This window comes from Artibeus jamaicensis, unplaced genomic scaffold (genome assembly GCF_021234435.1).
Source record: "Artibeus jamaicensis isolate MK-2021 breed Jamaican fruit bat unplaced genomic scaffold, CSHL_Jam_final contig_1015, whole genome shotgun sequence".
Classification (NCBI taxonomy): domain Eukaryota; kingdom Metazoa; phylum Chordata; class Mammalia; order Chiroptera; family Phyllostomidae; genus Artibeus; species Artibeus jamaicensis.
The window spans coordinates 445,897-471,051 of NW_026521194.1; the positions used below are offsets into that span (position 1 = coordinate 445,897).

A 25,155-nucleotide genomic window follows, 5' to 3' on the forward strand; every position below is an offset into this window, starting at 1 on the left:
GCTGAGAGGGCTCTGGTGGGGGCTGACTTCTTTAATCTGCACCACCAGCCTATAAAGTAGGCACTATCATTATTCCCATTCTTCAGAAGAGAACACTGATGGATAGAGGAAGGAAGTAATTTGACCAGAGTTAATTAGCTTGTGGCAGCGATACTGGAATTTGGACCAGGCAGGCCAACCCCAGGGGCCTGCTCTCTCCACCCTGGGCCAGGTGACCCCATGTCAGTGAAGGTCAATATTTAAAGGCTGTGACAAGCTCCCCACACTTCTGCTTAGGGAGTTGCTGGGTCATGGTGAAGTCCAGCTTCAAACCAGCCCTTCTGATTTCTGAGATGATGTTCTATTATTGTTTTCTCTTAAGTTTTTTCTTAACAGGGCCATATCGAACTGTGTGGGTTAAATTCTTTTAAAAAGAGAAAGAAAAAGGCTGAGCAGGTGTTCTGGTCTGAATTATGTCCCTGCCAAACTCACATGTTGAAGCCCTAGTCCCCAGGATCTCCAGACATGACTGGATTTGGGGACAGGGCCTTGAAAGAGGTGATGAAGGTAAAATGAGGCCATGGGGGGCCCTCATCCAATCTGATCAGTGCCCTTGTGTTCTTGTAAGAAAAGGACATGAGGACATGTAGAGGGAGACAAAAGAGTTGTGTGTGCACGGAATAAAAGACCACATAGAGAGGTAGCAAGAGGAAGGTCACATACAAGCAAGCCAAGGAGAGAGGCCTCGGAGGAATCCAGTCCTGCCCGCACCCTGACCTTGCACTTCCAGCCTCCAGTTTCTCTTGTTTAAGCCACCCAGTCTGGTAGTTTGCTGTGGCAGCCCTAGCAGACTGATACAGCAGGGAAAAGCAGTGGCCAACTATCCCCTTATTTCAGGTATCTGAGAATGGTTTCATGTAGGTCTAGCTAGACTACCCCCCGTGCTTACACCAGGAATTTCTGAAGAAGGAAAGACCTATGATCTCTGAGATGAAGGAGAATGTTTCCTTTCTCACGGGCAGGCAGGCAGGCAGGCAGGCAGTGACTATACCGTGAGAGTCAGCGTGTGACTTGTCCCCAGAGGGAAGAACTCATCAGCAGAGAATAAACTCCAGAAATGATTTCAAGGGCTCAGGGTCTGCTGCCAGAGGGCACTGAGGAGAGTGGACTCTTCCAGAGTGGTTCTTAAAAAGCTTCTCTGAATGACCAGACCTCCTCCACAATAAACATGCCCCTTCTCTTTAAAGGCATCCTTTGCTCTAATTGTGGCCATACTTCTTTGGTATTTTAAAAATCACCCCCACCTGTGATGCTTAGAGGATCTCCTCTGTTATTCTCTTCAAAAGGGGAAGGAAGGAAGGGAGGGAACTGGTGTTTACTGAGCACCAAGCACTTGACATCAAGAATGAGCACTTACTAAGTATTAGCTGTGATTGTTAACCAACTAGAAACAGCACTCAGAAGCGGTGCAGAGAACTGGGTGAAAATACAAAGCTTCTGCAGGTATATCCTGTGACTTCTGACGACAGGAAAATTACGTATTTTCTAATGAATGCTTTTCTAGGCAGTTAGCTTTTTAAAAGGAGTATTAACCCTTTTTTAATATAAAAAGGGAAGTTCTCCAGCTTTATCTTCCATTTTTATCTGGACAAAATTCTGATCAACAGACATTCTTCTAAGTACTCATAAGATTCATGAATCTACAGACCAGTTATTTTGCTTTAATAAAACCTTGTCCTTTTCTAAATTACTTAATTCTTAATAACACATCTTTAAAAAGCAATGTACACATGCCTCTTTACTGAGCACCTTAAGATTTTAAAACACCAGGCTGCCCATGGACATGGGCAGGGTGAAATAAATTCACAAACCTGGAATATGCATAAATATTTAAAAAGGAAGAGCTGGAAGGAAGTTAGCTCATAAGAATAGTGATGAAGCTCCTTTCATTTTATAAGTTAGATAACAATAAGTGTGTATGATTCAAGTTATTGCAGTAACAATGAAATCTGTGTGAACAAAGAGGGCATGAGTTCCCAGCACATTTCACTGTCCTGTCTCCAGATACAAATAAGGCATAGGGGTCATTCCAGGATTTCAGAAAAAGACTGTTCCATACAAACTGTGATGGTGACATCTTTCATGAATCTTAGAAACTTAAATAATGAATTTGTATGAAATTATGGTACACTGATTAAAACAAAACAGTCATTCAATTCTACTGGGGTGGAGCTCTCTGCATGGGCATGGGACTAACCAAGAAACAAAAGGGGCAGAGATGGACATGTGGTAAATTCCAACTACCTATGTGTTCCCAGCGTAAACCTAAGTGCTGGAAATGGACAGTAACCAAGAAACACCGAGTCTTTGACGTCATGGAGCTTACACGGCCCTGAATCTTCTGACAATTACCTAGCAGGCAGTAAGCAAACGGCCTTTTCCTTTTCCTCCTTTCTCTCCAAATGCCAAAGGTTAATATGATGTCTATAAACCACAAAGAACAATCAGCCCCCATTCTGCTGCTGAGAAAATGATTCATTGCCAATCCTATTCCTCTGCATCTAAGAGATTTTTTCCTTTGGTTTACTGGTTTTTGTCTAACAAGAGTTCATCCTAGCCTTGGTTGGTGTGGCTCAATGGATTGAATGCCAGCCTGCAAGCTGAAAGGTTGCTGGTTCAATTCCTGGTCAGGGCACATGCCTGGGTTGGGGGCCAGATCCCCACTAGGGGAATGGGAGAGGCAACCAATTGTTTCTCTCACACACCAGTGTTTCTCTCACTCTTTCCTTCTCTCTTTCTAAAAATAAATAAATAAAATCTTTAAAAAGCAAAAGAGTTCATCCTACAGCATTTTCTTTTGAAATACACTGAAGCTATTTTATTTTATTTTTTAAAGATTTTATTTATTGTAAGAGAGGGGAGTAGAGAGAGAAAGAGAGGGAGAGAAACATCAATATGTGGTTGCCTCTCATGTGGCCCCTACTGGGGGCCTGGCCCACTCCCCAGGCATGTGCCCCGACTGGGAATCGAGCCAGCAACCCTTTGATTAGCAAGCAGGCGCTCAATCCACTGAGCCGCACCAGCCAGGGCTCAGTGAAGCTATTTTAACGTTGCATGACAGCAACTACTAAGTTAGTGAAAAGTTATTTTAGGCCCTGGCTGGTGTAGCTCAGTGGATTGAGCACTGGCCTGCGAACCACACGATCGTGGTTTGATTCCCAGTCAGGGCACATGCCTGGGTTGCAGGCTACTTCCCTGCAGGCCAGTCAGTTCCCAGCAGGGGACGCACGAAAGGCAACCATACATTGATGTTTCTCTCCCTCTCTCCTTCCCTTCCCCTCTAAAAAAATAAATAAAAAATTTTTTAAAAAAAGTTATTTTACCTGTGTATGACTTTAACATTATTAAAGCTTACAAAATAATACATAGCAGAGGAATATATATGTATCTCAACAGATGCAAAGGGAAAGCATATTGAGACACCAGTTTATATCAACTGTATATAGTGTATATAACACCAAGAAAGTGTTAAGTGTTAATAAGAATCTGGAGCAATGGGACATTCCTCTTTTTGGAAGGAATGTACATGTTAAAAATCACTTTGGAAAGTGGTCATTTCTTATCAAATTAAACATATCTTGCTATACAATTGAACAAGTGGTCATTTAGGTATTCATCTAAATTTACACAAGAGAAAAGGAAACATGCCCACACAAAATCTGTATAGAAATACTATTTACAATAGTTTCCAACTGGAAACACCTAAAGGCCCATTAAATGTGAATTTACAGGAACTGTTGGAAATTCACATTACAGAATACTACTCAGCAATACAATGTAATGAATTATCCATCTATGTAACAACACAAATTTCAAAAAATTAGTTGAACAAAAGAAATCAGACTCAAAAAAGTACATATTGTATGAGTTCATTTACGTAATATTTTAGAACTGGTAAAATTAATTCATAAGTGTATAGAAAGCCCATCTGGGGCATGGAAAAAGTTGGGGAATGACATGTCCAAAAATAATTTTTTTTAATAATAATAATACATAGCAGCCAAATGGTGGGTTTCGTGTTTTGCTAGTAGGCCATCCTCTGCTCATAGTTCATGGTTTCCTTTCATTGCACGGTTAAGAGAGTTGCCCCATCCTAAACAGTAAGACGTACCTTTCTGTCTCAGAAGACCACGCCTGGCTTTAGCCATAAACCAAATGCTTCATCATCAGTACAGTCTTGGCAAGGTAGAAATAAGCAGATTCCAAGAAGTGCTTTGGCTTTTTTCTCTCTGACTCAGCACTGAGGATTATTGTAAACTTCTGTCAGATTCAATTCTACAGTATTTCTCCAAATTAAGGTGCAATTTACTTCTAGCTTTTCTTACCAACCTTTTTTATATGCTGTAATTTGTTTCCGTAATGAAAAAGAACTCCTTTAGATTTGAAATCTACACACAACATACACTGCATGGTTAAATACCCCATCTAAGAATTCTTAGGTATCTTTGCACCATTCATAGTAGACACGTCCTGCAAAGTCAACTTCCTGGACCTAAATACTATGATTTTAAATAAATCTGATAATTGAAAGTGAAAATTCATGGAATGCCTTAATGTTTTGCCTGAGTCTAAGAACTTTTACTTAACACATAATTCATTATTAACTTGAACTTTTACTTAATTATGTCATTGATTTCTCCCAGTTGTCAGAAATTACAGATTTATAAAGTTTCTTTTGCTGTGATAGAAGCCCACCAACACAGCAAATTCTCTATTCCCATTGGGATGGACTTGCATGTTTTCATGACAAAGTCCACTATGCCATGTCATTAAAGCTCTTCGTTAATTTCAGTATAATTTATATTTGCTTTTTAGAAGAGGCATAGATTTTTGAATCCATTTATTGAAAAAATGGCTATTTCAATATTTACCCTTGTGATTATCATTAAATACAACCATTATATTTACCTTTTTATTTGATGGACTTATTCCCAAATAGAAAAATTTTATAGTCACTAATACTACTTTTACAAACATTATTGTAACTGTATTTTGTATTTTTTTAAAAGACCTCACATTCTAAGTATTGGTGACAAAGAAAATTATTGACTTTGAAAGCTCTAGATATATTATCAATAAACTACTTTTGAATTGTTCAAAATTTTTTATCAGATTTTGAAGATTTTTGCCCATATTCTACTTTCTTTATTTATACATTCACTCATTCATTCCTTCAATAAACATATACTGTGCAGCTAAGCACATGTGTCAACTGCTGGGCCTGCAGAGATGAATGAGATATGGCACCTGTCCCCAAGATTTGCTTTATTGATGTAGAAGTGGGAGGGTAATAAACACAGGTATAGTTTGTGAGCAAGGTGGCAAAAACATAGATCAACTTCACATATTCAGAATGGGAGAAAATGTATGAAGACCACAAACCTTTGGTTAGAAAAATGTGAGTTCCTTTCTCCTTTTTTCAGGAAGAGGATCTGAGGAAGGTATTGCTCCTTCTCTTGCATAGAAAACTAGAGCAGGTGATGTTGAGATGATTCCCAGCTGGTGCAGACATGGGGCTGGCAGGAACTTCCTGGGAAAAGCAAGGACACAAAAAAGTTCAGTAAGGCTGTTTGAGAAACACAGTGGAAGGTAAGGAAGCCCTCTAGAAAATCACAGCTGTGAAGAAAAAAAAAGCTGACCCTATGGGTAGAAAAGGAGGGCAAATCTGTTAAAGTAAACTTGTAGGTAACACCTGAAGAAGAAAAACAGACAAGAAATTATCTAACTTGAGGAAACCCACATTTGAAGAAGACAGCTAGATCAATACCCTGGCCAATATGGGGATTTGACCCAAAAACTAATGGGTTTTCAGTGCTGTTGGGATGCAGACATATGGAGAAACTACTCCATCAAAGAACAGACGAACAGTCATCACAGGTACTCTCAGTGTATGACCCAACTGGATGAATCTAGATGACAGCACAAGTACAGGTTGCCAGGCCTCCTGGGAGACGACAGAGGGACTTAGATAAGGCTGAGACATATAAACCCTGGTGGTATGTATCCAACAAATGCATGGCAGTGTCACTCTGGTCCAGTGAGACTGGCTTCAGCACCCAAAGAACCTTCCAATAGAACTTCTTTTTCACCACCTCCTTGGCCACTCCAACCACCCACACCCATTGGGTCAGGCCACACAAAAATAACCAAAAATTTGGAATTCTCCACTACAGCAAACTCTGCTGAAGAAAGAGGCTCATATCGCTTATTCCCTGGTTCTTGCCAATTTTACATAACTTGTATATTTACCTTGATTCAGATTCCCAGCCTGCCCTGATTTTAAATGTGTGTTTGCCATTTAGCCTACATCTTGACTTCCTAAATTCCTGGTCTTAAAACATTGAATATTATTTCTGGATGATCCAGGGCTTGGGATCACATAATACCAGTAGCTTTTTCAGAGTTATATACAGTGGTGCCACATAAATCAGCAGTGGTGCCACAGCAACATGACCTGCTCATAAGGCAAGTACACCTATTGGAAAAAAAGTGCAGGTGTTAAGAGAGGTAAGCCAGAGGACTACAGGTGTTAAGAGAGGTGAACCAGAGTCAGTGCAGACCAGGCTGGAGACTTCAGTTTTTGTGACCAGAGCTGTAAGAAACCACCTAACTCAAGAGGGATGTGCTATGTCAGGGTGGCCCTCCCAGAAATAATGCATCCTACCCTAAGACTTGGAGATGATTTGCTGATGAGATTAAGTACGGTGCCTCACTGTATAACATCAGGAGGTGACTAATTTGGTCCTGGAAATGTAATCCGTGGAAACCATTCAGTGTATTTGTAGGTTCAACAGAGAGATAATGAAATGAAAGCTGAAAATAAAAGGATGTTTGTTCTCTTGGAAGCAATAAAAAGCAAAGAATAAGAAGTTAATAATATATGACCAACACTGAAGAAGGAAGTGGGTCCTGATTAATGTAATATCCGGATCCACTGAACAAGAAGATCCCATTAGCTCAGAGATAATCATGAGGTTGCCGTAGCATTATTATTTTACTCAATGAATATCTACTATGTGCCAGAGTACTGTGAAGTGTTTCTAGCTAGTTAAGTGGGAAAATAAGGCAGAATCCTTACATTTGTGGAGCTTACACTATTTTAGGGAAGACAGATATGTAAGCAAATAGTTTCAATACTGAGTTAAGTGCTTTGATTCAAAGTACCATGGAAATCCAGAAGAGGGAGTCTAATATTCCTAGAAGGGTCAGGGAAAACTTCTCAGAGGACAGTGACTCTAGAAAATAACAATTCATCTACCCAGCTAGCCAATCTTCCATCCATCCATTCCTCACATATGTACTGAGCACCTCTGACTATTCTGGATGCTAAGGATACAGCATTGAACAAGGCCAACAAAACTGTACTTCAGTGAAATTTACATTCTGGTAGGATATGGGTAGAATTACCAGTAGATATGCAGATGGGCTCCTTAAAACCATGCAACATTCACCTTCTGGCCTCATTCCTCTCCCACATATATTTTCCTACTGGGACAGGGTGTCCTGGCTGCTCAAACTGGAGCATTTTGATCTTTGTGTTAAGTATAGCTCTCACCATGAAACTGTTGTTGGAGAAACTCCCAGAACTTCAGTTCCTCTTGCTGACATAGTAAATAATTACAGATCAGAAAGCCCATTAATGTGCAAACAGAGTGTGTTAGCACTAAGTTCTAATGGGAGAGCAAAAGCAAGGGTGGCAAGAGCAGAATGACCAGACGCTGCATAACCAAAAAGGGGGTAGACAGAGGACCCCCAAGCCAGAGGCCAGCTGGACAGGATTCTGCCCAACCCCCCACAGTGTAGCAAAAGAACCAACAGAGCCCTTTGTTCTAAGAACTTACATAGTTTGTGGGATGGGGGTGAGGGAGTTACATATTGATTGACACTAAAGGCAATGCCAGCTTTCCTGGGAAGACTTGACTACCCAAACGTAGGTATTTCTGGGGGCCTGTTAGCCTGAATCCTTATCTTGCTCCAGACTCCATTTGTTCATTTTGCACACATGACAGGAGGCAGGCAATTAACCACAGTGGTTTTACGGGCTTTTCTTCAGTCACTGTGAACCTCCCCTTCCCACCCCTCTTCTCTTCTAGGGCTTAGAATGAATACACAGTCTCACGGTTTTCCTTTTCCCAGCTAGTGGAGATGATACACACAGTTTCAAGGGTTACCCACTTCCTGTACTATCATAGTTTTGCTTGTTATTTGGAATGCCTGGCTGCCTGATTGAACCAGGCTCAGGACTGCTGGGTCAATGAATGAGACACATCTTCCTTTGTTTCTAGTCTCCTTTATTCAGTTCTTTTTTAGAATGTCCTGGTCTTTATTTCCCTGTGGCCACTCATTCCTAGCTGCTATGTAGCCAAACTAAGATGCCAACTGATTGCTTACCATCCCAATGGAATAAATCCAAAAGGGAATGATCAGATAAAATCAAGTTTCTGAAACTGCAGCCCTGAGAATCAATTTCATAGAGAAATAAACGTGAGAAATGAGATGTCTAGACTGACATGAAAAATCCTTACCTTACTTTCCCAATGGAGATCTTTCCTGCCAATGGAAAAAAATGAGTTACCTTCCCCAGTAAAAGGTTGGTGGAAAAATCATCAAGAGTTTCTGTATGAATCCCAGAAAGAACTCCGATGCCCAGCAGCTAACAGAAGTGGTTCAAGGGACATACCCCATTTCTCGGTCTCCCAGGACAATGGGGTCCCTTCAGTCATGCCTGCAGGAAATGTCACACTGATTCACAGTGTAGAGCCAGACCTCAGACAGCCAGAAACTCTGCCGTACCCACTTCCTGAAAGAACACTCAATGCCTTCTCTCCGAGAAGGAAGTGAGAGACCCCAGGGCTCTGCACCTCCCCTTCTGCACACGGCAGTCCCTCTGCAAAGAGACACATGACCTCTACATCCTTCTAGGACTGGGACCCACTTCATGGCATTTCCCTTGAAGGTGACAAGGGAAAAGTTTTCTAGAGAAAGCAAACAAGCTCCCCACCGCCCCACACACCACCACCATAAGGGAAAAAAATTCAAGCCACAGTGGTTATAAGCCAGAATAGCCTTCAAAGATCTCAGGCTACTCCTATAGAAATGACCACAATTTCCCAACAGAAACAAGAGGAAGGAAGTTAGAAGCTTCTGTGAGGACAGTTGGTATCATTTTGAAAACTCATAGTTCCTGTTTTAAATCCCTCAACCTACTAATTTTAAGTGTTATATACCAGCTTTTCCTCATCTTTATATACTTCATTTCTTTTTTTAAATTTTATTTATTTATCTTTGGAGAGAATGGAAGAAAGGGGAAGAAACATCAATGTGTGAGAGATACATCGATTGGTTGCCACCTAGCCCGCAACCCAGGCATGTGACCTGACTGGGAATCACACCAACAACCCTAGGGTTCCCAGGCCTGTGACTCAATCCACTGAGCCTCACCAGCCAGGGCAATATCCTTCATTTCTCTTTATATTTATATATATATTTTTAAATATATTTATATATTTTAATATATTTTTATTTTATTGATTATGCCATTACATTTGTTCTATTCCCCCCTCCATTCCCCTCCACACTGCACACCCCTCCCCCACTATTCCCCCCCTTTAGTTCATGAACACGTGTCTCAAGTTCTTTAGTTTCTATATTTCCCATACTGTTCTTACCCTCCCCCCTATCTATTTTCTATCTTCTGTCTATGCTACTTATTTTCTGTACCTTCTCCCCCCTTATCCTTCTCCCACTCCCCTGTTGTTAACCCTCCACGTGATCTTCATTTCTATGGTTCACTCCTGATCTAGCTGTCCTCTTAATATGCTTTTGTTTTAGGTGTGGTTATTGATAACTGTGAGTTTGCTGTCCTTTCACTGTTCATATTTTTGATCTTCTTTTTCTTAGGTAAGTCCCTTTAACATTTCATATAATAAGGGCTTGGTGATGATGAACTCCTTGAATTTGATCTTATCTGAGAAGCACTTTATCTGCCCTTCCATTCTAAATGAAAACTTTGCTGGATAGAGCAATCTTGGTTGTAGGTTTTTGGTTTTCATGACTTGGAACACTTCTTTCCAGCCTCTTCTTGCCTGGAAGGTCTCTTTTGAGAAATCCACTGACAGTCTGATGGGAACTCCTTTGTAGGTGACTGTCCCTTTATCTCTTGCTGCTTCTAGGATTCTCTCCTTCATTTTAATCTTGGCTAATGTAATTATAATGTGCCTTGGTGTGTTCCTTCTTGGGTCCAACTTCTTTGGGACTCTCTGAGCTTCCTGGATTTCATGGAAGTCCTATTGCCCTTGATTGGGGAAATTCTCCTTTATTATTAGTTCAGATAAGTTTTCCACTTGTGGCTGTTCCTCTTCCCCTTCTGATACCCCTATAATTCAGATGTTGGAGCGTTTAAAGATGTCCTGGAGGTTCCTAAGCCACCTCTCTGCATTTTTTTGAATTCTTGTTTCTTCATTCTTTTCTGTTTGGTCATTTTTTTTCTTCCTTCTGGTCCACCCCCTTGATTTGAGTCCCAGTTTCCTTTCCATCACTACTGTTTTCCTGTGCATTTCCCTTCATTTCAATTAGTTTAGCTTCCATATGTTCCTCTAATTTGTGACTAAAATCAACCAGATCTGTGAGCATCCTGATCACCAGTGTTTTGAACTGTGCATCTGAAAGTTTGGCTATTTCTTCATCGCTTAGATTTATTGGCTCTGGGGCTCTGAGTTGTTCTTGAGCCATGTTTTGATCTGTTCGTGCCTGTTACGTATGAGGAGAGGTGCCTTAGATGTTCACCAGGGCGCGGGGCCACCCAGGTCACTGGTTTGTGATGCTGTATGTGGGGGCAGGGTCAGAGAGGGAGCAATGGCGGTCCTCACCGCTCGCCCCTGCCTATTTATCTGAGCACAAATGCCTATTTATCTGAGCCCACCGCCCTGCACCACATGGTCTCAATACTGTCTCTTCACTGGTTTATCTGCCCTGGTTTATCTGTGCACAAATGCGCTACTGACCGCAGACAGCCAGCCACACCGCGCCTTCCCTGTATCTGCCCATAGCTAGCCCGCACCTGGGATCCACGCCCTCGGCTGCCTGCGCACCGCCCGGGTTGGGGTATCTTTTTTGCCTGACCCGCTCCACTGCTGGCTTCACCCCTCTCACCGGTTTAGCTGAGCTGTTCATTATTTTCAGACTCTGTATTGTTAATTTCCTGTGTGGTTTGATTGCGTTTATTGTTAAAACTTTGTTGTGGACTTCTGCCAAGATGGAAGCATAGGTGGAGACACTGTGCTTTCTCACACAACCAAGTTTAGAGACAACAAAATATTAGCAACAGAAAACATAGTCAGAAGACAGAAAATTGAACTTGCAGGCAAGAAGAGGCTGGAAAGAGGTATTCCAAGTCATGAAATCCAAACACCTACAACCCAGATTACTCTATCCAGCAAAACTTTCATTTAGAATGGAAGGACAGATAAAGTGCTTCTCAGATAAGATCAAATTCAAGGAGTTCATCATCACCAAGCCCTTATTATATGAAATGTTAAAGGGACTTATCTAAGAAAAAGAAGATCAAAAATATGAACAGTGAAAGGACAGCAAACTCACAGATATTAACAACCACACCTAAAACAAAAGCAAACTAAAAGGACAGCTAGATCAGGAGCGGAAACATAGAAATGAAGATCACTTGGAGGGTTAGCAATAGGGGAGTGGGAGGAGGAGAAGGAGGGATAAGGTACAGAAAATAAGTAGCATAGATGGTAGGTAGAAAATTAGATAGGGGGAGGGCAAGAATAGTATGGGAAATATAGAATCTAAAGAACTTGAGACACATGGCCATAAACTAAAGGGGGGAATGGTGGGGGTAGGGGGCGCAGGGTGGAGGGGAATGAAGGGAGGACTAGAACAACTGTAATGGCATAATCAATAAAATAAAAATTTAAAAATAAATTTTAAAAAACTTTGTTGTTTTTAGATTTGGTTGTGCGAGGATGCAAAGTGTTTCCACCTATGCCTCCATCTTGGCGGAAGTCCTCTCCTTCATTTCTTTTTGAAGTTATTCAAGTAAGACATGTTTGTTGTCAAAGTGTAACACACAGATAAGCATCAAAAAGATAATTAAAAATTCCCTATAATTCCAATGCCAGAAGAAACCACTGCTGGCACCGTGGTGACCATCCTTCCAGCCCTTTTTCTGTGGTGAGGTAGGTCTTAGGATGAGCTCTCAACATCTGTTCCACCCCACACCACTGTGGGACATTTGTGCAACTTGAAGAACATTAACATGATCCCTAGCTCTGACATAGATCCTGATTTGGCAAAAACAAAATTACCATAATCTATGACCTTGACACAGTGCTTTCTTACCTTAAGGAAAGGCCTTGCTTTGCTTTGCTTTGTATTGCTTACCAAAGCATTTCTTACCTTAAAGTCCCAGACCAAGCAATGCAAAGCATTCAGCTCACTGCCAAAAAGAGGCACATGATCAAGATGGACCAATCAGAGGGAAGCCTAGGATTCCTACCAAAGGTTGGAGGAGAGATACCCCTTTCTGGGTTTGAACCAATTGGTCCTGGAAGTTGTTGGCAGCCATCAATTTGTTGCTGCAACAAGACGAACTGCTTTCAGGTGAACACAGATGGTTCCAAGGGCAAAAAAAAGTATTAAAAAATCAGTTGTTAAAGAACTTTCTGAGCTGCTAAATTAAATTAACACCAGAACCTGTCTGGCTTCTGGAGTCGCTAGTTATATGAACCAAAAAATTTGCTTGTTGAAGTCAGTATAAATTGAGTTTTTTATTACTTGTAACTAAATGGTTCCTAAATGACTTGTGTAGTTACTTTTATTTTAAAATGTACATATTATTCATAATTTCCTATTTGAAAATACATCATCTTCATCTCTCCTTTTCAAGATGTACTTAGACAAAATCATTAATTTCTTCAAAGTAGTCCACTATATGGACAGACTTTAAATTACTTATCCAATCCCCTATTGTGAGGCATTTCATTATTTCTGGGCTTTTCTATATTATATAAATAACTCTGTATCAAGTCTCCTAAATATTAGGGAACATACTTATTTCCTTAGGATACATTTCTGATGTAAAATTTCTGATTATGTCAGATTATGTTCTATTTAAAAGGTTTTTTATTCATATTGCCAAAACCCCTCCCAGAAGATTGTTTTGACAATATTCCTATCAACAGAGCACAAGAATGCCCCCCAAAAACTTCCTCCCTCCTCCTCCCACCCAAGAACCCTCAACACATATGAAGTTTCAACACAAAATCTCTGATAAATGGTTCCCATCACTGTTTAATTCATATTTTTAAAAAACCATATAGAGTGCTTATAGTGTTTAATTTTTCACATATTTATTCACTTACTATGTTGTTCCTTTTCTGGATTTCCAGACACTTTTCCCATTTTAAATTGAAGCACTTGCTTATTTTTCTATTTTCAAAGTAAAATACAGACTTAATTATCTTTTAATTAAAGAAAAATGTTTCTTAAAAAGAGTTACTATATGACCTAGCCATTTCATTCTAAGATATACGCCCAAGAGAAGTGAAAACATACATCCACACAAAAACTTGTACAGAAATGTCCACAGCAGTATGATGCATAATAGTCAAAAAGTGAAAACAACCCAAGTGTTCATGAACTGATGATGAACAAACAAAATGGGGTATATTCATACAACAGAGCATTATTCAGCCATAAAAAGGAATGATACCTCCTACAACATGTCTGAGTCTTGGAAACACTATGCTGAATGAGAGAAGTCAGAAACAAAAGTGACATATTATATGATTCCATTTACATGAAGTGTCCAGATCAGTGGTAAATCAATAGTGGCTGCCAGGATCTAGAGGAGAAGAGAATGAGGAGTGGCTGTGAAACTGTTATGAGGGTTCTCTTTTGAGTGACGAAAATGTTCTGGAATTGGATGTTGGTGGTAGTTGCAAATGTGGGCATATACTAAAAACAATTGAATTGTACACCTTAAAAAGGTAAATTTGTGATATGTGAATTGTATCTCTATTTTACTTTAAAGAAGCTGATTAGGAAAAGAAAAAAAATCCTGGAAACAACTGCACTTGAACAACAATTTTTTAAAAATTAAAAGAGAAAACTTCTGCTCTTTAATGACATTAAGGAAATGGAAAGATAAGCCAGAGACTGGGACAAAACAGATCTGATCAAAGAAAGGTAGCCAGAATATCAAAGAACTCTCAAAACACAATAAGAAAACAAACCATCCAACATAAAAAAAATTCATAGGAGATTCGAAAACTTTACCAAAAAAGAGAGAAGAAAGGACAGTACACACAGGAAAAAGATGCTCAATACCATTAGTCGTTAGGAAAACAAGCATTAAACTACAATGAGCAACCTCGTGCACCTGTCAGAATGTCTGAAACAGCAGGGGGAACAGCGACACCAGGTGCTAGCAAATATTTACCCAAGTCACCTGGACCTGCATGTGCACTGCTGGTAGCAATGTGATATGGTATCATCAGTTTGGAACACCAGCTTGGCATTTTCTTTGAAAGTTTATACAGTTACCATGTGACCCGGCCATTTCACCTTCGGGTATTTACCCAAGAGCAATGAAAATATATGTTCACACAAGAGCCTGTATGCAAATGATCATCGCAGCATTATGCACAATAGCCAAAAAGTGGAAACCATCGCAATACTTGGTGAATGGAGAAACAAATCTTGGTACATTCATACCAAGAGTACTATTCAGCAATAAAAAGGAACAGGTAACACAATAGTAATACTGACTGATATGCACAATATGGGTAAATCTCAAAAGCATTATGCCAAGTGAAGGAAACCAGGCACAAAAAGATACCAAATGAGTAATTCCACTTATATGACATTCTGGAAAAGCCAAAATTATAGAGACAGAAGTCAGGTTGGTAGGGGAAAGAAAGACACCAAGGGGGGGAAGGGAACTTCTTTATTTTGATGAAATTGTTCTATATCTTGGTTGTGGTGGTGATTATACAACTATAAACATTTGTTAAAACTCAGAACTATATGATTCAAAGGGTAATTTTTTACAGGATGTAAATTATGTCTCAACAAATCCAACATTTTAAAAAATCAACCACTTTATTTACTTATTGAATTTATTGCGGTGACGTTGGTTAATGCAATTATATAGGTTTCAGGTACACAATTCTACAACACATCATCTGTATACTGTGCATTCACCGCCCCAAGTCAAGTCTCCTTCCATTGCCTTTTATTACCTTTTTCTACCATCCCTCAGCCCCCTTCCCTCTGGCAATTACCACTCTAAAAATCAACTAGATTATTATTGAAACTTATTTTTGTAATTTTGGAAGATTCCCCAAAGCAGAAAGAAAGCCAGGAACATGTACTTCCTCAAAACTTACATTCACCATTTCCTAAAACACAATTAAATACCTATGAACGTTCACACATCATCAGCTTGGTAAAAATTTTTAGCAACAGACTCTTCCCTTTTTGAGAAAGAAATTGGCTTTGCTAAGGTCGCTTCTTCCTGTGCCTGCAGCCAAGTCACATTTGGGTTAATGCTGGCATCCTGGCTGTGAGGGTAGAAAGGATGTTTTAGGTGCTTCACTTCTCAGAGGAAGTTGCCGTGAGCAGTAGTGGAGAAAACCAGGAGAGATCAAATCAGAGCTAATCTGCTCCCCTAAGAGGTGTGGGTGGAATCTATGCTCTGCCCACACTTTTTCTGATCTGTTTCCACTTCTCCCACTTGCGTGCCTTGCTCCCAGCAGGCAGCATCTGCTTCTCTTTGTTGGAAGACCACCCTCAGGCTGCCAAACTTGTACTTGGTAAACCAGGATGACCCTGGGAAGATTTCACTTCCCTGGGGGACAGTCCCTAACTGGTGACTGGCAGATGAAGGACAGCTCCTTTGCACCTGTTGAAGGCAACACCAACGTCTATTTTACACCAGTGCTTTTCACACTTGTACGCACATAGGAATTGGCTGAAGATTGAGTTCAAACGCAGATTTGCTGCTGGAAGTCTCAGAGTCTCCAGCTGTAATAATAAGCTTCCACGTGTGGCCAAGGCTGCCATTCATATACCCCACCTTAAGCAGCAGAGGTCTCTTTTCAAAGCTCCTCGCGGGCTCCAAGCCAAAGATGACAACAAGAAGGCATCTACACTGTGTGGTATAGTAGGGAAAAGTCAATGCCCCAGGGACCAAATGTGGCTAGGATAAAAAGGAGAAGACGGGGTCCCATAGGCAGGCTGTACAAGTTCCAGAAGCACCCCAGATTTAGCAATGATTCAGGTGAAGACATATTTGTGGGCTGAAAAGCCTAAGAAACCCCTGCCCCACCACTATGGAGAGGCAATGATCTGAAACCTGTCTTTGAGCTGTGGGGAAGGGGCAGTGAGAGGGAAGCTGGGGGCCCTGAGCACACAGTGAGGTTGTGAAGGATGCTCTGAGCCTTGCAGCAGGAGAACCAAGGTGGGTTTTACACCATTTCAAAAATAGAGAAAGAATTCAGGTGGCAACTGACAGCGGATGATTGTGGGCAGGAAGACCAGTGTGTCTTCAGGCTCTGTCAGGAGACTGTTTTGTCAGACCACATCACAGAGCCCACAGGGCCATCCATCAGTCCAGTCCACATGACAGCTCCACGGAGCAGTCACCTGATAAAGTGTACAGATTATGGAAATGGAAAGTGCCCTCTCGCCTGTGCTTCCATGATGCTCTTTAAACTACTGCTCAACACTTACTCCTGCCCTTCATTGTCATTCACCAAACAGTCACGGAGCACCAATATGTGCCAGGCAATATTTTAGGCACTAGGGGTCCAAAAATAACCACATAGAAAAGTTTTCACAGAATTTACAAGTGGGAAAGATCAATGATAAATACACCGACAAAGACATAAGAAATATATCAAATAACTGTTATGGTAGAGAACTGAAAGAGGGTGGAGTCATAACAAGGGACTAGGTAACAGAATGAACAGTGAAGGAGCATGCCTTAGTCCTGCAATAAAAACATACTAGGTGGCTTACAAACATTGAAAATTTACCTGGCTGGTGCAGCTCAGTGGATTGAGCATGGACTGCAAACCAAAGGGTTGCCAGTTTGATTCCCAGGCAAGACACATCCCTGAGTTGCAGGCCAGGTCCCTAGTGGGGGCCACATGAGAGGCAACCACACAGTGATGTTTCTCTCCCTGCCTTTCTCCCTTCCTTCCCCTCTATAAATAAAAATTATTTCTCATGGACTGGAGGCTGGGAAGTTCAGAATCAAGGCTCTGGCAGACTTAGTATCTAGTAAGGACTTCCCGGGTCATAAATGGTCATCTCTTTGTAATCTGATGAAGGACATGGCAGGAGGGAACAAGGGAGCTCTGCAGGAGGGAACAAGGGAGTTCTGCAGTCTCCTTTATAAGATACTAATACCATTAGTGAGGACTCTGCCCTCAGCACCTCAATACCAGCACACGAGAATCACCTTTAGCACATGAATCTGGGGCAGGGAAGGAGTGAGGAAGAGGTAGGAAAGGGAGGACACAAACCTTCAGCCTGTAACACAGGACCTCTCTGAGGGGACATTTAAGCTGAAAATTTACTAACTTCCACAATGGGAGGAGGAGGAGGAGGAAGAGCATATCTGATTGAGACAAGTAGTGTAAAAGCCCGAAGGCATCAAAACACTTGGCTACTTGAAGGAACTGAAAGGCCAGTATGGTTGTAGCAGAGTGGGCAAGGAAAATTGTTTGAAAAAGGAGGAACCAGATCATGTAGGACTTTATAAGCAAGAGGAAGGAGTTTAGTTATAATTTAATTTGGTTTGATTTTTTTCCCAATATGGTAACCAGCATTTAACACGAGTCCTAAAAATCCTTACTTCCTGGTGTTCACACCCATGTATCAGCCCCTCCCGCACTGATCTGGGGCTGGCTTGCATGAACATGCAGAAGTAGTGGTTGGTGCATTACTTTTGAGAGTAGTTTATAAAGACATTGCAGTCTTTGTCTTTGCAATTGCTTTGGGGAAGATGGCCACATATTGTAAGGACACTCAAGCAGTCTCATGGAGAGGTCCATGGGGAGAGAAACAAACTTGACATCAGAAACTCACCAGCCATGGGAGTGGTCTTCTAGCCTTAGGAAAGCCTTCAGGAAGACTGCAGCCCCAGGCGACATCTGACTGACAGGCTGCGCTAGACCTATCCAACCAGGCTCCTCTAAAAATATATAATTGTTCATGAGCTGCTTAAAAGTAAGTTGTAGGACACTTTATCCCTAAATACTTCAGCTTGCTTCTCCCAAGACTACATAACCACAATACCATTACTGCTTCTAAAAAAAATTAATGATAATTCTATAATATCATCTAATAGCCAGTCCATATTCATATTTCCCAGTTGTCCAACAATTAGCTCTCTGAGACTTTGGATTTATGTCCATCATGATAATAACTCATGAATAGGGTGTAAGCAAGAAACTGGGATGGTCTGATTTTCAACATTAAAAATTCACTCTGACTTCTGTATGAAGAGTGGATTAAGAGGTTTAGTTTCCTGGACTGCTGTAACAAATTATCACAAACACAGTGGCTTAGAACAACAGGAATTGACTCTCTCATGGTTCTGGGGCATGGAAGAAGGAAAGCAGCATCACTGGGCCAAAATTCAGGTGCTGCCTCTCACAGTTCCTGGAGGCTGCAGGCATTCCTTGGCTTGGGGCTACATCACTGCAACCTCAGCCTCTGTCATCCCATTGCCTTCTCTTCTCTGTGAGTCAAAGTTTCCCCTGCCTCTCTCTTATGAAGACACTTGTGATTGCATTCAGGGCCCACCCTGATATTTCAAGATAATCTCTCCTCTCCAGATCCTTAATTACAACTGCAAATAAGGTAATATTTACAGGCTCCAAAGAAAAGGACTTGATATCTTTGGGGGACAGTATTCAGCTCATTCCATGGGTCTGGAGTGGAACGGACTCCATTGGTAGCCACTGTCTATGTTCAGGTGAGAGATGTCTATGTCTTGGACCAGGATGGTGGTAGTGAAGAAAGGGAGCAGTGGACAGTTGCAGGGTAAATTTTTGAGCTCCAGTTGGTAACAGATTTGATGGAGGAGGTAGGATGTGTAAAAGGAATGAAAAAAATCAAGAATCCCCTAGGGCCTGTCTGATACCTGGCTAATCTGTACTAGCTGGACATCACCTCCTTGAAATCCCCAAGCTTTTCACTCTCATCTCTGAAACCCAGCTCAGGGCTTTTCTTATATTAGGTCTACTCAATTGTTTAACTGAATTTTAAAAAGATATGGTACCCAAAGCATCAATTACTGTATTTTGCCATGTCTAATGGGTACTTTGTTGCCCAAATTTTTGAGGGAAAAATAAGGATGTGCATTTATACATGGGTAGTGCCTGAATTACCTTATATCTATTCTTGTGTTTTGTAATTATTTGTTACATAAAATTTCTTATATTATGTTCCAAAAAACAAGTATCTAAATAAATAAAAAAATTGAATTAAAGCCCTAGTTGATGTGGCTCAGTGAATTGAGTGCTGGCCTGAGAACCAGAGAGTCACTGGTTCAATTCCCAGTCAGGACACATACCTGGGTTGAGGGCCAGATCCCCCCCAGTAGGGGGCATGTGAGAGGCAACCATACATTGATGTTTCCCTCCCTCTCTTTCTCCTTCCCTTTCCCTTTAAAAATAAATCAATTAATTAGTTAATAAATTTAAGTTGAATTAAAAAATTAAAACAAAAGATTTTTTTCCCGAAAGGGAAAAAATGTGGGCCAAAAACATGGGTGTGCATTATACATGGCAAAATACGGTGGACTCTTTGCCAAAGTGTTGTGATGTACAGAGATGTCAGGAAAGCTTTGCGTTGTTCTGTTGAGCACCAGTAACTCACTCTGAACCTTGTAACAGAAAGTCGTTCTCAAATCAGAGTTCCAGACTTGCCTTCCTGACCTAAGAGAGTACCATAGGGAATCCAGAGAAGTCTCTGAAGAGGTATTTTACTGACAAGCAAGAGAAATTTGTTTTTTTTTTCTTTTAAATGATTTGCAGTACTGTTATCATGGTTAGATTCATCTGGTCTTATTAATTATTTTAAGAACAGCAGCTAAAAGGCTATGAAAAGCATTGATAACGCATCAGTTCCTGATGACTTTATCTTTAGTATAAATGTCACTAAGGGCCCTCATCCATTTGTGTACTTTAAACAAATAAGTCTAAGACAAAAAAAAAAAAAAGAATCTTCTTTGAAGCCAGTTAAACAGTGTTCAGCCATGGCTACATGCTGTGCAGGTACAAACATCAAACACATTTGCTCACTTCATCTTTAAAGACTGATATTTATTAGAAGTGTATCTTGGTCCAACTGGCATTGTTTGCTTTCCTTGGCTCTTATTAAAATAATCCTGAAGGAAGAAACGAGTGTCTAGTTCTACTTATTTACTCATTTTGAGTTTGGATACCAAAGAGATATGCTACATTCAGAACAAATCCCTCTCTCCCAAGTTCTCCTCCCTAGCTGGGAAATCTGATTGTCTGTCACTCATTACCAGAACCAATTAAGTAGAGACAAGGTTTGAATTTATGGGCACTTCATTCAGATGGCTGGTGATCTAAGAAGATGGTGGATTATGTACCTTCACAACCACCTTAACATCTCATTTCAAGCCAACCTTTTTATAAGGAGAAGAAAGGGTAGGTAAGGGGTTTGGAAAACAGGTTAATTACATAAAAGTTGCAGTCCAGTTGCAAATTTCCTAATACTTCTTTATCTGTTGATCGATAGTCCTTTATTTGCATCCTGGGCTGTGTTCCCTCCCTGGAACTCGGTGGCTCAGATACCATCTCCCTGCCTCTCAGGCCCCCTGGGACACAAAGGTAGCTCCTGGAGTAGTCATGCATTCCAGTTCCTAGAATAACAGCTTTCCACAGGCATTAATTGCTTAAGCTTGTCAACTGCAACAAAGGCTAAAATCTTTAACTCTTGAGTTCTCCTATCACTCTTACGAATGTCAGCTGGAATAGGTGGAACACTTGGCAAAGTGCAGTTGTTAAAAAAAACAACCCGGTCCCCACCTCAGGCCTACTAAACCAGAGTCTTCCAGGATGGGGCCCAGAAGGCTCTTTCAACAAATACCTGCAGTATCTTAGTGCAAATAAAGTTTGGGTGCATTTGTAACACAAGAAAATGCCTTTTCAACCCTAGGATGAAAATAATAGATACTGGGCCTAACAGACACCTGGTGACATCTTCCACCTGCCGCCCAGATCATGTGAACTCCTGCAAGGACTAGCACAGGGCTGCAGGGGAAGGTGCACCCCTGGAGCAAAACCAAATAAACAGCAGACTAGCTGACACAGCAAGTTCATGGTCGCTTGCCAACCCACGGGGAGTTCCCAACAGGGCAGGGATGAAAACTATGCCTAGGCCATGTGACCACTCATGGCATGGGTATACATACATTATATATACCTGTACATATAAATTTGCCTATTACCTTCCTGAAGTGCTGCAAATTTTATTTCTCTGTGGCAAATTCTCCCTTTAATTTTGATACAGACTTGACTTATATTAACTTGCAAAGCAGCTTAGTCATATGCAAAGGGTGGATGAGATACTTATCAGTAAATAGTCCCCTTTTTATTACACGGGCTCTTACCTGTCTCTCCTAAACAGCTTGCCAAGCACACAGACTGCTGGTACTGGTTAGGGTGACTGAAATGTGATTCTTGTGTTTATGTATTTCACACGATGGTTGTTTTTATTGTTCCCAAAACAACTACTCAAAAACTCTGAGGACCAAGAGAAGGCTTGTTAGACCAAGGAAAGGGGAGAGAGGGGAGGAAAGGCAGGCATGCCACTCAGAGCTCTGCATTGGAAGCTAAGCGAAGATTGCATGGGGCATGCAATCCAGCATTCCCAGAGCCAGAAGGCCTTCTTGGAGCAGGTAACACAATTTCCTGCAGAAGCCTAGTGAGGGAGAGAGATGAAAAATAAATCCTCTCACCTTCCTGGAAATTTTCTTAAAGATCTTTGAGATACTCTCTAACCTCAGCCAACCCTGGTAGAACATCAGAAAAACAAAGCTGGTGAGCATCGTGCAATAGAGAAAATGATTGTGCAAAGCCATGAATTCAGCACCAAAACACAGTAGAACCAAATGGCACCGCCATAAATGTCCAAAACCAAATCAAGCCTGGGTGCACCAGGTAGTTCATTTGTACCATCGTCATGCATGGAGGGCCAGGAAGCAAAAGAGAGGGCTAAGGAATAGGAAGGAAATGGAGAAACCCTCCTTTTAAAGCTCCTCCCTCACAGGTCCTATTTGGGATGTGGCATCATTCCTGAAGAAGCAGGGAATAGAACTCCAGGACAATACCTGTGGTCGGCTGCATTTTCCAGAGATGGCCGCAACGATATCTCCCACCCCACCTGCTCTTCTACAGCGTCATTTTGCCACTCCTGCCATTAAAAGGTAGACTGCAAGTCCCCCTAAACCCTAGTGGGCTTGTGGCTGCTTCAATCAATAGAGGACACTTCCATGGTGTTCCGGAGCACTTGAACTTGGGACTCTGAGCTGCCAGCTAGTCCAATTAAGCTGAGTCTGCTATGTGCAGAGGCCATATGGAGGTGCCAGCTGAAAGTCCAGCTGCCGGGCAGCATCAGTGGCCGGCCAGGAGGCTGACGTCTGACTGTGTGCAGGTGAGGAGCCTCAAACCAGAACTGCCCAGCTGAGCCCTTCCTGAGTTCCTGACCCATGAAATCATGAGCAAAATTAAATGATTGTGTTAAGCCATTAAGTTTGGGGGTGAGTTGTTACACAGCAATAGCAAAAGGAACAGTATGCAAACAGAACCCTAAAATTATGAAATCTCAGTCACTTTTCTTCCCTTGCATAATTATTTCTATTTTATTATTTCTGCATTCTCCATGCATGTGGGTGACAGCTATACTGTGGCCATCTTCAAAGGGCTGAACAGGGAATGTTGGTCTGTGGTTGCCTGCACCCCCAAAGGCTGATTTGACTCAGTCTACAGCAAGACTGAATCCCCATGTCTTTGAGGGCGGACTTTTCAAGCCGGTAGAAAAAAGGCAAATACCTGTGTCATGTGGTTTGAAAAGTAATTACTTCTAAAGCTCCTTTCATTCTCACCGACTATCTCTTCTATGAAAGTGTTTATAATTCTACCATTAGAAATCAGCTCTTTCACACCGGCTGGTGTGGCTCAGTGGATCAAGTGCAGGACCGTGAACCAAAGGGTTGCTGGTTTGATACCCAGTCAGGGCACATGCCTGGCTTTTGGGCCAGGTCCCCAGTAGGGGGCCCGAGAGAGGGAAACATACATTGATGTTTCTCTCCCTCCCTTTCTCCTTCCCTTCCCCTCTCTCTAAAAATAAATAAAATTTTAAAAAGAAAAAAAAAGAAATCGGCTCTTTGAAATTACCTGACTTTTTAGTTTTCTAAGAGAGTAGTAAAAAAAAGAAAAGAAAGAAAGGTGATGCAGCTTAACATAAGAAGGAACCTTCTTGAGTTAAAGAACTGGCGAGTCTTAGGAAGTAGCTCTCTGCCACAGCAAGTGTTCTAAACTGGCCACCTGTAGCGGAGGTGAACAGGGTTAGTTTGGATTAGGTATTGGCAAACTTTGTGTGTAAAGGAGAAAATAGTAAGTATGTTTGGCTTTGGGGGCCACATGGTCTTGGCGCAACTGCTCAACTCTCCCACTGTTGCTACTTTATAGCACAAAAATATTTATAAGTAAACAGACGTGGTATTTCAACAAAATTTGAATTCCCCAAAATGGGAATCAAGCCGGATTTGGCCCAATTTGCTGACCCCTGGCTTAGATAATCTCCAACATCTTTTTCAAACCTCAGATTCACTGATAGATTAACCTCCAAAATGCTAACACTCCCCCATAGTAGTTCCTTAAAGCTACTATGTGAACTTGAACCTGGAATTAGTTCTACACTCCATGTGGCCGAAATTGTCTCTGCACATGAGAATGGCCCTGGGTAGGCCCAGGGATGGTCAGGGAGAGGTTAATGTGCAGAGGAGGGTCAAGGCTGCCGAAAACTCTGGTCCTTCAGAGTGCCAGTGACCTAAACTCAGGGGGGATCTCTGCACGGCCACTTTCTGTTGGAGCTCATCTCCCCACTGCCCCACCCCCCACCAGCAGATAGAGAGCAGGAGCCAGAAGAGTGCTACTTGCTTCAACCTCCATGTGTCGAAATGAATGACATTAAAACATGTTCATAGCGAGAGCAGAGGAAAGGCCCATGTCATCACCCCCTAGAGAGGCGAGTTGAGAGCTGCTGCCTGCCAGTCCCTGGAGTAAGGGCCTCTCTCTACAAGGGGCACCTGCTCTCTAAGAGGCCTGGAGTCGGGGGAGTAAAACAAGCCTTCGGGGGGTTAATGACAAGGGAAAAACTAAAATAACTTCGGTGTTTCTTTTCTCCTTTGCTTTTTTTATTCTTTCCATTTTTGCCTTCATTTTATGCCACTCTGAACTGAATACATTTCACAGAACTCATCCAAGGACAGCTGGACACTTTAGGAAAAACAGAGAGTTAGGAGAGGGAGGCATAACTGCAAGAACAGTGTGTACTTGGCTGTTCCCGAGTCCTGCTGGCCCATTTCTGCTGCCTCTTCAGGTGTCCCCATCCTGTGGACTGCCACGCAGCCACCTGCCCTTCCCCTACACACACACACAAAGCCTCAGTCAGCACTCAGACGCTGAGAAGTCAGTCCCAGGGGCCTCTCCTGCCAGTTAATTCCTTTGGTGGGTTTAGTCTTCCACTGCAGCAGCCTCACTGTTCCACACAGAAGCTCTGGACCAGACCTCCAGAGGGGAGAACTTCGCAGCACCTGCTCCTCAGGGGCCTGCTATGTGTCTCTGCAGGACGAGAGTCCTGTAAGGTCCCCTGAGAGTAGAGGATAGAAGAGAACTTGTCTGGGCTTGGCTGTCACGGTGTCCACCCTTTGTCTCCCCTCTTCCTGTTTCTCCTGACTGTGGGAAAACGAGAGACTGGCGCATGCAAGCGCCTGTGCTTTGGGGGGACAACGTGTGTCTCTGTGGGGGCGCCTCCCCCGTGTCT

The 25,155-nt window shown here is 41.9% G+C and overlaps 1 protein-coding gene across 5 annotated transcripts in view; it reads right to left on the reverse strand.

Annotated features, from left to right (window-relative positions):
- Positions 1-22,532, reverse strand: part of LOC119041977 (uncharacterized) — a 35,476-nt gene extending 12,944 nt beyond the window's left edge. The window contains exons 1-3 of one of the 5 annotated variants that reach the window (XM_037135510.2): positions 21,719-21,771; positions 8,565-8,589; positions 5,422-5,569 (exon numbers count right to left, since the gene is read on the reverse strand). In XM_037135510.2, the coding sequence (XP_036991405.2) occupies positions 5,422-5,501 (80 nt within the window). In that variant the 5' untranslated portion in view covers positions 5,502-5,569; positions 8,565-8,589; positions 21,719-21,771. Of the gene's footprint in view, positions 1-4,150; positions 4,280-5,421; positions 5,570-8,564; positions 8,802-21,718; positions 21,772-22,438 lie in introns of those variants that run through there. The other 4 variants (XM_053664524.1, XM_037135509.2, XM_053664503.1 and 1 more) reach the window with 4 other exon arrangements.
- Between the last annotated feature and the right edge of the window lie 2,623 nt (positions 22,533-25,155).